General features: G+C 42.1%; 5 protein-coding genes across 7 annotated transcripts in view; 2 read left to right on the top strand and 3 right to left on the bottom strand.

Annotated features, from left to right (window-relative positions):
- LOC144695249 (uncharacterized) overlaps window positions 1-14,414 on the bottom strand; it is a 219,059-nt gene that overhangs the window by 55,284 nt on the left and 149,361 nt on the right. The gene's annotated exons all lie outside the window — the stretch shown is intronic.
- Window positions 1-14,414, bottom strand: part of LOC144695267 (uncharacterized) — a 556,511-nt gene that overhangs the window by 392,739 nt on the left and 149,358 nt on the right. The window contains exon 1 of one of the 2 annotated variants that reach the window (XM_078566182.1): window positions 6,885-7,248. The exons of the other annotated variant lie outside the window; for it this stretch is intronic. The gene's annotated coding sequence lies outside the window, so the exon portion shown is untranslated. Of the gene's footprint in view, window positions 1-6,884; window positions 7,249-14,414 lie in introns of those variants that run through there. 2 annotated transcript variants of the gene reach the window in all.
- LOC144695233 (uncharacterized) overlaps window positions 1-14,414 on the top strand; it is a 313,865-nt gene that overhangs the window by 181,796 nt on the left and 117,655 nt on the right. The window lies entirely within an intron of this gene.
- Window positions 1-14,414, top strand: part of LOC144695218 (uncharacterized) — a 184,415-nt gene that overhangs the window by 114,195 nt on the left and 55,806 nt on the right. The window lies entirely within an intron of this gene.
- LOC144695193 (uncharacterized) overlaps window positions 5,556-14,414 on the bottom strand; it is a 158,212-nt gene continuing 149,353 nt past the window's right edge. Inside the window, exon 3 of the mRNA XM_078566080.1 lies at window positions 5,556-6,765. Coding sequence (XP_078422206.1) covers window positions 5,968-6,765 — 798 coding nt within the window. The 3' untranslated portion in view covers window positions 5,556-5,967. The remainder of the gene's footprint in view (window positions 6,766-14,414) is intronic.

The following is a 14,414-nucleotide window of genomic DNA, read 5'->3' as shown; positions in this document are numbered from 1 at the left end:
GGTTGTTCCTCAGTCCTGGAGTCTACCCACTTTTCTCCATCAGTTTCACTTCTCTAAACTAGCGGCTTTACCACCTTTCACAGCTTCAGGAACCCAGACACAAAGACAACACTGACACCTGCAGCTCTAACTAGTTACCACTTTCAATCAAATCAAACTTTCGGGCTGCCAGTTTACAGGCGGAATAGTATTCTGTACAGGAGCAGGGAAAATGCTGGAGTCTGTTGTAAAGGATGTGATGACAGGACATTTGGAAAATATCAACGGAATTAGACAAAGTCTACATGGATTTCTGAAAGGGAAACATGCCTGACAAAGATACTGGAGTTTCTTTGAGGACGTAACTAATAGATTAGATAAGGGAGAACCATTGGATGTGGTGTTTTGGATTTTCAGAAAACTTTTGATAAAGTCTCACATAAAAGGTTAGTGTGCAAAATTAAAGCACATGGGATTGGGGGTAATATATTAGCATGGATTGAGAATTGGTTAGCAGACAGGAAACAGAGTAGAAATAAATGAGTCTTTTTTGGAGTGACAGGCAGTGACTAGTGGGGAACCGCAGGGATCAGTGCTTGGGCACCAGTTTTTCACAATATATAACAATGATTTGGATGAGGGAGTCAAGTGTAATATTTCCAAGCTTGCTGACGACAAGTGAGTGGCGAGAAGGGTGTTAAGAGACTTCAGGGTGATTTTGAGAATTTGAGTTGGCAAATATATGGCAGATGCAGTATAACATGGATAAGTGTGAAGCTATCCACTTCGGTCGGAAAAACAGAATGGCAGAGTATTATTTAAATGGTGATAGATTGGGAAATGTCGATGTACAAAGGGACCTGGGTGTTCTTGTACACCAGTCACTGAAAGCAAGCATGCAGGTGCAGCAAGCAGTTAAGAAGGCAAATGGTATGTTGGCCTCGCTGTGGTATGCAGGTGGAATTTACCAGACGGACCAAATCCACAAGGGAAAATTAGCCACACTATTGTAACGGTTTTGCAATTTGTATTTATTACGAGAAGGTTTGTGCACTGAATTCAGAAGTAATGAGTCCACTAACAACTTTTTACACTTAATTTTTAAAATCTCTACATTTATTAACAAAATAAAGGAATAAAACACATACAGAAGATTTCAGTTACACAGTTACTTAATCTTAACAGTTCCCAAAATTCCTAATTAACCTGTCTCCCAACTGCACACCCACTTTAAGGCAACAGTCCAAAATAGATTTTAAAGTTATAGCGACAATCCAGCAAGGTTACCACAAGCACCCACTTGACAGTGGAATTCTAAAGGCTTTTAACACAGCTTTGGTTGCTGGAACAGCAGACTTCTGAGAATTGGCAAGAGGGTTTTCCCCAAGGCTGTTTCACAAGTTGTACCTTTCGATCTCACACGTCCACATCTTCACAGCCTTCTATCCTTCTTTCAATATATTTCTCGCTCTTTGATTTGTAAATCCCATTGTTCCCCTATGTCTTTCGAATTTACTTTTCTCATACTATAAAAAGTTTCCATGTTGTCAATATGGCCTTTTCCTTTTGGGGAAAAATAAATGTAATAACCTCGCCCTATTTATCCTGTCAGTTGTAAAACTTTATCATGTTTCTTTTAAAATCTAACAACTTTTCCCCTTATCTAAAAATGCTAAATTTCATTCATACCATATCTACTGACTTTACCCTAGCTCACTCATTAACATTTCAAATGCCTTTTTACACCTAACTCTTTTTATAAGTTAAACCTTCCAGTCTAATTGTCTCTAATTAAATCAGCTACACACACACTTCCATAAGCCTACTTTACAATATCCCACAATAATATTATGAAAAATATGTTAGTTTCGTGACAGCCTTCATTACGACAGAAGTTGAGTACAGGAGCAAGGATGTCTTACTGCAGTTATAGGGCCTTGGTGAGACCACACCTGGAGTATTGTGTACAGTTTTGATCTCCTTACCTAAGAAAGGATATACTTGCCATAAAGGGAGTGCAGTGAAGGTTCACCAGACTGATTCCTGGGATGGCAGAATTGTCGTGTGAGGAGAGATTGGGTTGACTAGGCCTATTTTCACGGGAGTTTAGAAGAATGAGAGGGGACCACTGAATCATATAAAATTCTGACAGGGCTGGACAGACTGGAAGCAAAGATGATGTTTCCTCTGGCTGAGGGGTCCAGAACAAAGGGTCACAATCTCAGGATATGGGGTAGGCCATTTAGAACTGAGATGAGAAACTTCTTCACTCATAGGGTGGTGAACCTGTGGAATTCTCCACCACAGAGGGCTGTGGAGACCAAGTCACTGAATATATTTAAGAAGGAAATGGATAGATTCCAAAGGAGTCAAGGGGTATGGGGAGAGAGTGGGAGTATGGTGTTGAGATAGAGGATCAGCCGTGATCATATTGAATGGCGGAGCAGGCTCAGAGGGCTGAATGACCTACTCCTGCTCCTATTTTCTATGTTTCTCTGTACACAACCTTGAGACATAACCCCTGAGTAAATGAACCTAATACAACAGAAATATATGTTATTGTCAGCCGTGACTTAGTTAGCAATGTCATCTCTTGAGACAGAAGGTTGTGGGTTCAAGTCTCACTCCAGAGATAGTACTGAGGGAGTGCTGCACTGTCAGAGGTACCAAGGCCTTGTTAAGCCAAGGTCCCATCCGCCCTCTCAGGTGAATGTAAAAGATTCCATGACACGAGGTTGCAGAAGAGCAGGGGAGTTATCCCCAATGTCCTGGGCAATATGGATCCTGCAATCAGTGTCACAAAACCAGATTGTCTGGTGAATATCACATTGCTTCACAGCTTCAGGAACCCAGACACAAAGACAACACTGACACCTGCAGCTCTAACTAGTTACCACTTTAAATCAAATCAAACTTTCAGGCTGCCAGTTTACAGGGGGAAAAGCATTCTGTACACAGCCTTGGGACGTAACCCCTCAGAAACTGAATCTAATATAACAGAAATATTATGTTAATGTCAGCCATGGCTTAGTTAGCATTCTCTTCTCTGAGTCAGAAGGTTGTGGGTTCAAATCTCACTCCAGAGACTTGAGCACTGAGGCTGTCACTCCAGTGCAGTACTGAGAGAGTGCTGCATTGTCAGATGTACTACCTTTCAGATCAGTTAAACCAAGGCCTCATCTGCCCTCTCAGGTGAATGTAAAACATCTTATGACACTACATTGTAGAAGAGCAGGGGAATTGTCCCTGATGTCCTGGTCAACATGGATCCCACAATCAATATCATAAAAACAAATTGTCCGATGAATATCACATGGCTGTTTGTGGGATCTTGCTGTGTACACATTGGCTGCCACGTTTTCATCATTACAAGTGACTACATTTCAAAAAGCACTTCATTAGCTGTAAAGTCCTTTTGGACACCATGTGTTCATGAACGTTGATATATAAAAGCGAGTCTTTCTTTCTGAGGGAAACACTATGCTTCTGGTGAACTGAAAACTATAAACCCAGTGATGGAGAAAGTATACCAGCCCACAGTGACATTGACCAATATATTGTGCACAGGACTCTTACTGTAGGCTCCTGGGTGTTTCAGTGAATAGGAACACACCGTGCTGATAAATCAGGTAGTTTGAGTGAAAGCAAAAAGAATGAATTTATTGTGAGTTATAAATCTATACAGAAGATTGATAACACAGCAGAAAAACAACACAATATTCAACTTACACCAAACTTTGAATCAACCAAAATAACAAAACATTTGAAAATAACTCATGATCTTTTCCAGAACATGAAATGAATCTTGGAAGAGTGTAAGGTGAACATATCGCAACGTTATTACATTGAGGTACGATGGGCTGAGGGAACTCGGGTCTGTGGAGACTCACTCCCACTCCCTCACGATACTCAGGACGGTAGTCCTCCCAGACAGGAGAGTACAAACATTCCCCATGGTATTAGTCAAAACACCCATCACCTGAAGAGGATCTGTCTGTAATTCACATCACCAACTAAAGCAGGGTCCGATTCTACCCCATACCTACTCCTGAGAGCTGGCTCACTTCACTAACACACATACTCACTCACATCAGGGGAAACTCTCAGAATACAACAGACAGAAGTTTATTTAAAATCCCTGTGCTTTAGCCTGGCTCCCAATTCCGATGGTGAGAAATGACACCGAACTTTAGTGGCACAGGATGGAGCTCGTTTCCATCATACAAACCCACCAAATGGTTACAGAGATCCAATGGTCACATGGGTCCATGCACCAATCAGTTTCCGTTCCTGGAAGACACTTTTCCACCAGGTGAGTTGGACAGGGCTTTCTAATTCCCAACTCTCTGTCCTTTGACCCTCCATTCACCACAATGGTTCTGTCGCCGTCAATCTGGTTTAACCACGCCCTCATATCCACCTTCTACACCATTGTTCCCAAAATTACCTTTACTTTCTTTCTTCCTGGTTGATGTCCCTGTTGCTTAAATCCAAGGGGTAAAGATTTGAGCGTATCTGGTACACAACTGGTTTAGCCATCCATCGCCAGATCTGACTGGACCACATCAAACACTAGTGATCCTGCTTTCCTCTGCCAAAACTGCTCATTACTCCAGGAACATCCTGAAGAGAAAAGATAACCCACAACTTCTCCTCCCCAGAACCAACTGTGTCCTTGTGGAAGTTATGTTCCAGCTGTACAGAGCTCTCTTTAGACCCTATCTGGAGAACTGTGCTCAGTTCTGGGCACCGCACCTCAGGAAGGATATATTGGCCTTGGAGGGAGTGCAGTGTAGATTCACCAGAAAATTAAGAGGTAATCTAATTAAGGTGTTTAAAATGATTAAACAAGTTGACCGAGTAGTTAGAGAGAAACTATTCCTCTGATGGGAGAGTCCAGACAAGGGGACATAGCATTAAATTTCGAGCTTGGTTGTTCAGGGGTGATGTCAGCAAACACTTCTTCACAAAAAGGGAACTGGAAATCTGGAACTCTCTCCCCACAAAAATCTGTTCAGGCTGTGAGGTCAACTGAAAATTTCAAAACTGAGATTGATAGGTTTATTGTTAGACAAGGGGATTAAGGGTTACAGAGCCAAGGCAGGTAGATAGAGTTAAGATATGGATCAGCAATGATCTAACTGAATGGTGTTAACAGGCTCAAGGGATTACTCCAGCTTCTACATTCCGTAAATTCCTCTCCATTGTTCCTCTTTATTACATCACTCAGACTGATGAGGCTTCTCCCCAGTGAGTTCAGTGATCATGAACCGGGAGACAAAGTGACTGAAAACTTTGTCACACATCTTACACCTAGAGGTAAAAACAAAAAGCTAAAAGCTACTGCGGATGCTGGAAATCCAAAACAAAAACAGAATTACCTGGAAAAACTCAGCAGGTCTGGCAGCATCGGTGGAGAAGAAAAGAGTTGACGTTTCGAGTCCAACATGACCCTTCAACAGAACAAAGTTGAAGGGTCATGTTGGACTCGAAACGTCAACTCTTTTCTTCTCCACCGATGCTGCCAGACCTGCTGAGTTTTTCCAGGTAATTCTGTTTTTGTTTTACACCTAGAGGGTCTCTTTCCTGTTTGGAACCGTTGTGTCTCAGGAGGGTCGAAGACTTCAGGAGAACTTGATTGTAAATCTCACAATTGAAGGGTTTATCCCCTGTGTGGATTCTCTGATGGAGCAGCAATATTGGTCAGTTTGGAAGCCTTTGTCACACACTCACCCCTAGATGGTTTCACTCCAGTGTGAATGTCCCACAGATTCACCAGGCCCAATGATTGTGGAAAGCCCTCACTACATACCTCACACTTGAACAGCTTCTCCCCTCTGTGAACGTGTCATGTTTCATGAGTCTCACTGGTTGTGCAAAACCTCAGTCACAATTGAATGGTTTCTTCCCCATGTGAATCGTCTGGTGTATCATTTACCTTGTGAAAGCTTTGACACACACCTCAGACTTCTGATCAGTGTGAATGTGTCAGTGCTTCATGAGCAGTGAAGGCTCGATTGCGCACCTCAGGCTTGAATGGTTTCTCCCCTGGTGATTCACCAGGCCCGATAATTGTGCAAAGCCTTTATTACACACCTCACACTTGAACGGTTTCTCCCCAGTGTGAATGCGTTGGTGTGCACGGAGGTTTGACGACTGAATGAATGATTTGTCGCACACTTCACACGTGAATGGTTTCTCCCCAGTGTGAATGCGTTGGTGTTGCATGAGTGTTGATGACTGTCTGAAGGCTCGGTCGCAAACCTTACACTTGAAGGGTTTCTGCCCCGTGTGAATCCGCTGGTGTGCCAGGAGGTCAGAGGAGTGGGTGAAAGCTTTCCCACAAACCTCACACCTGAATGGTTTCTCCCCCGTGTGAATCCGCTGGTGTGTCAACAGATCAGAAGATTGGGTGAAAGCCTTCTCACAGACCTCACACCTGAACGGTTTCTCTCCCGTGTGAATCATCTGATGTCTCAGGAAACTTGTAGACGTCACAAAAGCTTTATCACAAACCTCACACTTGAAGGGTTTCTCCCCTGTGTGAATTGTCTGGTGGTCCAGGAGGTTCGAAATCCGGGTAAAGGTTTTATCACACACCTCACACTTGAGTGGTTTCTCTCCAGTGTGAATGTGTCGGTGATTCGCGAGTGTCGATGAGTGTGTAAAGGCTCGGCCACACACCACACACTTGAACGGCTTCTCTCCGGTGTGAATGCGTCGGTGATTCACCAGTGTCGATGAGTGTGTGAAGGCTCGGCCACACACCACACACTTGAATGGTTTCTCTTCCATGTTGTTGTCCCTGTGTTAACAGTTTTACAACAGATGCACCTTGTGTGTTAGGGGATCTTACGAGCCTGTGGATCACTCCTCCCACACCTCACACTTGAACAGCCTCTCACCTGTAGGAATGAGTCAGTGGTTCATGAGGCTCGATGAATGATTGAAGCTCTCACCACACTTGGAGCCACTCACACTTCTTCCCTGCCTCACCCTGACCGATCACCCACAGCCGAACCTTTGGAAAGGCTGGTTCTGATGGAAGGTTCCACACCACTGACCAGTTTCAGATCTGATGATATGTCAAAGCTCCCCTGACCCAACCAATTTCCAGATGATGGTTTCACTGCCCAACCTTCTGTGTTGAGCAATGCTGTGAAGGGACTGGATGTTTTCCCACAGTTGTGCAGTTGTTCTTTGGGTGATGGGTCAGGATCTATCTGCGGTGTCTATCCTCTCTGTATTCTCTGGTGTAGTTTGGTGCAATCCTTCTGTAAAACAGGAAAAGGAAACATGATTTCCTCCAACTCCCTCTCCTCCTTTGCTGAAGAGGCTGACTCCTCAGTTAGAGACTGTTCCACAGTGAGTGTTAGTCTGCTATTCCCCTGTGTGGGGGATCAGATGTGAGTCCCTTTTCTATTCCTCACTTGACTGTCACACACCCTCTGTTTCCAGCAGGGGCACTGGATAGTGACCAGGAACAGACAACGTGGCTACTTTCTTTCCTCCGCCCAGATTTCCATCTTCCCAGGCGCCGTGAGGACAATGGAAAAGACAGTTGGGCGGAGTGTAAATCAATTCACTATCAATTCGCTATGAGCTCAAGTTGTGTTGGCAAAGACCAGTTTTACCCACAGAGTCTGCTTTTTATATTAAACACACTCAGGAGATATATTTATTCAATGGAGATTTTGAAATTTCTCTCATTGATTTCCAAAATTATTTGAAGAAAACACACTGAGCAGAAAGTACTAGAAGCTAAGGAAAATATTGCTTCAGTGTAGCTGATTGACGGGTTCTGGTTTATCCTGGGAAATGAGATGCACTGCACTCGCTCAGACTGCACATCCCAAATTCAGCGATCAGCCACAGCACTGGGCTAAACTACCAAATCCAAGCCCAGGCTTTTGGGAAAGGCCGAGGCCTTCAGGTAAAATCTTTAAAGAAGGCATTAAAAGACATTTCAACAAATATGTCCCCAGGGATGGCAGCCGAATTGCTATAGTGCTGGATTAACAATCCAGAGATTTAGAATTCAACTCCAACCATGGAAAGTTACATACATAGAATTACAGTGCAGAAACAGGCCATTCAGTCCAATTGGTCCAGGCTGGTGTTTATGTTTCACACGAGCCTCCTCTCACCTCTCTTCATCTTACCCTGTCAGCGTATCTGTTCCTTTCTCCCTCATGTGCTTATCTAGTTTTCCCCTTGAAGGCATCTATGCTATTCACCTCAACCACTCATGTTGTGAAACTGCATTTAATAAATTTTGGAATTTGTGGAATAAAATCAAAATCAAAACATGAAAATTTTCAGATTGTCAGAAAAACCTAAATATTGTCCTTCAGGGAAGGGAACCAGCTACAATTGCCTGGTCTGGTCTACATGTGACTCCAGTCCCACAAAACATGGCTGACTCTGAACTGCCCTCTGAAGTGGTCCAGCAAACAATGATGAACAATCACTATAAAGTCCAGTAATAAGAGGAAAATCAGATAGAGCTGGACAATCCTGGCATTGTGTCAGAATAAGATTTGGGTGATCTCAGCCCAATGAAATCTGTAAAGTGGATAGACCGGAGAAGCTGGGATTGTTTCCCTTAGAGCAGAGAAGGCTAAGAGGAGATTTGTTAGAGATGTTTAAAATTATTAAGGGATTAGACAGAGTAAATAAAGAGAAACTGTTTCCATTGACAGAAAGGTCTGAAGACAAGTACCCAAATGAGGAGAGCGGACCCACAGACTGGTTAAGTAGCAGTGATACTCACTGAATCGTATCAATCTGGAAACATCCCAGACTTCTCTGTCTTTCATCCCTGGGTATGTCCCTTCCCACTGGCAGGTGGGGGATGTCTCAATATTAACTCCATGGAGTCTCATGGCTTCAGGTCAAACAAGTTCAAAGAAAACTACCACTCCCGTCCCAACTGACAAATGAGTACTTCAACATATTAATCATCACTAGGGAAGTAGGCTAAGGACAGATCCTAAAACTGGGTATCCGTGAGGTGCAGTGAGCCATCAGCAGCAGCAGGATTGTATTCCACCACAATCTCACAGCCCAGCACAGCCCTCATTCCCTGATTATCATCAAACCAGTAGATAGACATGTCAGGAGCAGCATTGGGTATAGTTTAGAGTCCAGGTTTGAACCTAGTGACGGTTATTATTGAATCTGCATCCACAATCCTATCAGACGGTGCATCCCAAATCCTAACTACACATTGTGCAAAAATGTTTTTCCTCCAGTCACCTGTGATTCTTTTGCCAATCACCTTTTATCAGTAACCTCTAGTTATTGACCTTTCTGCCAATGGAAACAGTTTCTCTTTATTTACTCTGTCTAATCCCTTAATAATTTTAAACATCTCTAACAAATCTCCTCTTAGCCTTCTCTGCTCTAAGGGAAACAATCCCAGCTTCTCCGGTCTATCCACATAACTGTAATCCCTCAATCCTGGAACATTCTCGTAAATCTCTTCTGTACCCTTCCAAAATTCTTCCTTGGACCTCCCCCAGACCACCTCAGCCTCTCTCTAACAGACAGGCTGAACGGACAGTCTTAATGAGCAAGACACAGTCTGCAAACCAACCAACTGTTTTCAGTTACACAAGACAGCTGAATGATCAGGAAACAGTACAAAGAAGTGCATCATACATTTCTCTAGAGGTGTCAGCTGTGGCTCAGTTCATAGCACCCTCGCCTTTGAATCAGAGGGTTGTGGGTTCATGTCCCACTCCCGGAAACCAAGAACTGTGAATGTACTCGAAAGAGTTACATGCGATCTGTTGATAACTCGAAAGAGAAAGAGTTACATTTCTCTACATCAAATCAGATTCCATTCACCTCCTCCCTACACATCAATTTCAAAGCATAACGTCACCTCTGAGTATTAAGTTCCAATACGCGTTTAGAAATGAAGACCGAAACCAAGACAGAATCCTTCAGGCAGAGTTTTATTGCTCATCATAAAACTCTCCACAGACCGCATTAGTCTCAGCTGTTATCCCTTTTACTCTTTTGAGTAACCAATAAACTAAATTAAAGAAAACGAGGACAAAGTAAGAAGCAGCCCCTTAAAGGGGTACTTCAAAAGAAAAACTAATCTCAAAGGAAACTTACAACATCAAATTAAAATGTGTTTTGAGGGGCTGTTATCCTTTTTATACAAGCAAATGGGTGCTTCGTTAAACAACCTAACAATTAGCAATTGAACTTCTTTAACTGTTTCCTTTCTTCACAGATTCCCCTATTCTTAAAAAGAAAGTAACCCTTAAGTTTATATAATCACACAAAAAAACCATGGTAATAACAAACATCAATATATATTTTTCCATTCAATAAATTGACCGTATTCCCCTCCTGGGAAAAAAAACACGTGTAGATATGTCCACACAAAAGAAGTATTTTTTTCTTAAAGAAAAAGACGTCCCTCTTTGAGGATCTCTGGTAACTTCTTGGAGCTTGCTCCTCTTTTGGTGAAGCAGTCAGATAATTGGTAGCTGCTATCAATCCATTTGATCTTGGCAATCTCCTTATTCTTGAGCATCTGTTTTAAGCTTGCAATGTCAATCCGCAATCTCTTCTCATTAACGCACTTCTTAGCATGAACATTTTCCCAAAGTGACCTGTTATCTATAAGATATTCGATAGGTTCCGTTCCCGAATACCTTTTTCTGTTTAAAACTTCTGCCAGTATCTTTGATATAAAGAATGCCATATCCACCACCTCAACAAAGGCAAGAGTCTCCACTGCTCACATACTTTTTACAACTCTTCGTATCTTTTTAGATTCCCATGCTAAAGGGCAGCATTTGCCTTTCTCCCCCATGAGAAATGTTATAAATCCTCCCGCACTCGAAAATCCATCACATAGATTTGCATAAGACGCATCACTGAACTTGTTTGATTGCCTAGCCAATTCAGTTGCCCAATTAGACTCCTGAATTCCTCTTTTTCTGTTTCAGAAGCCGCTGTATCTTTCTGGGAGGCCCTATTACAACTGATTGCAATGGAATTGACATTCTCTAAATAGATACCTGAATTGTCTGGTTTCCATGTTGTAAAATGACTGTTTTACCATCTTTACCTATAATCTTTCCCGGGCCTTTCCACTCATTAAGTCCTTCTCTTTTATCGTATACTATGTCTTCAATGATTGAAAATTGTTTCCGATAGATGTACATTGTGTTTTAGAGCTCGCCGAATTCTTTCTGAAACCTCGACTTTAAGAAACGCTCTTCTACTACGTGTAGTGCGTTTAAATGCTCAGAAAAGGTAGAGCTAATCATAGTTCCCTCCCAAGCTGGGGGATGATCACTCAGGACTGATAGAGTTTTTGGATTTCTACCAAAAACCAATTGATATAGACTACAGCCCCCAACCATCTGCAGTGAATTCTTGGTATGGACAGCTCGTGCTACCGCTGATGTTAATTTACAGCTTGGTCTATCCACCAATATTTTATGAAGCATCGCATCTATAACCACGTGATTCCTTTCACACAGTCCATAACTAAAGGGGCTTTCAGCTGTGGTATTCATAACTATTATATTCATGTTTTTGCACATATCCCAAAACTACCCCCCATTAGTGAGGAATTTCGCTGCTGGTCGCAAACCGGTCCCTATCCACTTCTCTATTACCTGGTCCACAATTATTTTCTTTTCTTTACTGTGTATGATTGTCGACTTGCTAAACCTTGTTGCCAAATCCGTGAAATGTGAAATAAAAATGTTCTTTTCTTTATCCCACATCTTTAAATCCATCGCCACAACTTCATTGAAATCACTCACTAAGGGTAGACTCACTATCGGCCGGGACAGTGTCCTTCTGTATTTCTTACATATATCACATCTATCACTTATCTCCTCTAAGTTAATGTACTCTCCATCCCTTTATTCCTGCATCCCTTAGCAATTTTTTAAATCTTTGCAAAGAAAGGTGGGCACACTGCCCATGCAACTTTAACACCATTTGCTTTTTGTCTTTCAAATTCCTATCTCCTAATGCCAATAACACTTCTTTAATCTTCTTAGTAGAAAAGTTAGTTTTCATTAAAGGAATACAGTAGTGTCCAGATTGCGTATCTTGTAAATCCACAAGTTTTCCAAATACAATGACCTTGTCATTTTCCATGTCCAGCTTCATTTGTACTTTCTTCATCGATGGTCTGCTCAACGGTAATGGTATTTCGCTAGACACTACATCTGTGCTGATGAAATGATTGACTCCAGCTATCTTACAGGGAATCAATTACCTTTTTAAAGATTTCAGGGTATTATCATCTCCAGATCTAAAACTGGTGGAACTCTCAAATTCTTTAACCTTCTTCCGATCCTTATCATTTAAGGAGTCCCGGTAGCATTTTAACCAGGGTATTCCACAGACTGTAGACATGCATCTGCTATCTAGCACCGCACAGTTGAAGGACTCTGCCACCAATACATTCATCACTGGGCTGAAACTTCTTGTAACTAATACAATGCCCTCTCTTTGATCAATATCTCCATCATCTTCTTCTGACTCATGTTTAATTTCAAACACCTTATTATATCGTTTAGGACAGTTCATTGCATAATGGTATTTTAAATCGCATCTAAAACACCGATTGACCACACCCTGGGCATTTCTGGGGTTCGTTCTTTTGCTGTAAATCCCTAACACTTTTTTCTTGCCATAATTGTCCAAGGTGTTTCTGTCCCCATTGTTTCTAGTTACAAATCTCGTTTTGCACTGATGCCTTGGTCCTGTTTCTAAGAGATCTCGCCATCCCGTTAACATTGTATCCTCCATTTTCTGTCTTACCATCGAATGGCTCATTTGCGCCATGAACGCTACAGAAAGGAATGTTTTCCGAGGAATTTCTTTTAGAGCTTCTGACATCTGTTCTAGCAGTGTGTGTCTGTCATGAAGCTTTTAATGTATATTATTGGAAATTATTTTTCTTTTAAAATAGAGGTTTAGTCTGTGGGTGTGTCTTAATTGGATTAAAGCCAGCTAGTCTGGGTGCTTTGATGTGTACTAGTTTTGAGATGTAAGATAGGTAGAATGCATTTGCATTTTGTTGAATAGAGCATTCAAGAAGGGGAGTGAAATCTGACACCTAGCTAGCAGAGATAAAGCAATGTTTACATTACTAATAAAATCGGTACTATGAAAAGGGTTTTATTGTTAGAAGAAGTGGAGTTCAAAGGGGTTGGTGATACAATGAGAATTTACATTCAATGAGATGTGCTAGGTAACTGAAGAATGAAACCAAGACAGGCTCCTTCAGACAGAATTTTATTGCTCGTCATAAAACTCTGCACAGACCACACTTGTCTCAGCTGTTATCCTTTTTACTCTTTTGAGTAACCAAATAAACTAAATAAAAGAAAACAAGTGACAAAGTACGAAGCAGCCCCTTAAAGGGGTACTTCAAAAGGAAAAACTAATCTCAAAGGAAACATACAACATCAAATTAAAATATGATTCGAGGGGCTGTTATTCCCTTTTATATAAGCAAATGGGTGCTTCGTTAAACAACCTAACAATTAGCAATTGATCTTCTTTAACTGATTCCTTCCCTAATGTTGAGCACTGACCCAGCTCTTCAGCTGGTCACAATGAACTCCAGTATTAACCTCTGAAACAGCTGGCTGTAAAACCTGAAGTAAGGACGGTCGAGTTAAACACACGAAGCTCAATATAATCCTGAATCAGGAAGCTGGCCACCGTGCTGTCCAGGAACAACAACATCTTGGATTTCTACAGCACCTTTAACATTGTAAAGGTCCAAAACACTTCAAGATGCATTATCAGACAACATTTGACAGTGAGTCACATAAGGAGATATTCAGAGATAAAAACAAAAAGCTAAAAGCGACTGCGGATGCTGGAAATCCAAAACAAAACAAAAACAGAATTACCTGGAAAAACTCAGCAAGTCTGGCAGCATCGGCGGAGAAGAAATCAGTCAACGTTTCGAGCCTTCATGGCCCTTCGGCAGAACTGTTCTGCCGAAGGGCCATGAAGGCTCGAAACGTTGACTGATTTCTTCTCCGCCCATGCTGCCAGACTTGCTGAGTTTTTCGAGATATTCAGAGAGATGAGCAAACACTTGATCAAAGAGGTAGGTTTTAAAAAGTGCTTTAAAGAAGGGGAGAGAGGTAGAGTGATGGAAAGGATTAGGGAGGGAATTCCAGAGCTTAGGGCCCAGGCAGCAGAAGGCACACCCACCAATGGTAGAATGGTTAAAATAGCAGATGCTCAAGAGACCAAAATTGGAGGAGTGCAGAGGTCTTAGAGGGTTGTAGGGCTGAGGTGATTGTCAACCTTGGCACAGGAGCTGGCATTCTCACCTCTGAGTCAGAAGGTTGTGGGTTCAAGTCTCACTCCAGGACATGAGCACAGAGGCTGACACTCCAGGGCAGTAGTGAGGGAGTGTT

This window comes from Cetorhinus maximus, chromosome 21 (assembly GCF_964194155.1).
Source record: "Cetorhinus maximus chromosome 21, sCetMax3.hap1.1, whole genome shotgun sequence".
Classification (NCBI taxonomy): domain Eukaryota; kingdom Metazoa; phylum Chordata; class Chondrichthyes; order Lamniformes; family Cetorhinidae; genus Cetorhinus; species Cetorhinus maximus.
This window is presented reverse-complemented; position numbering and strand designations above follow the sequence as displayed.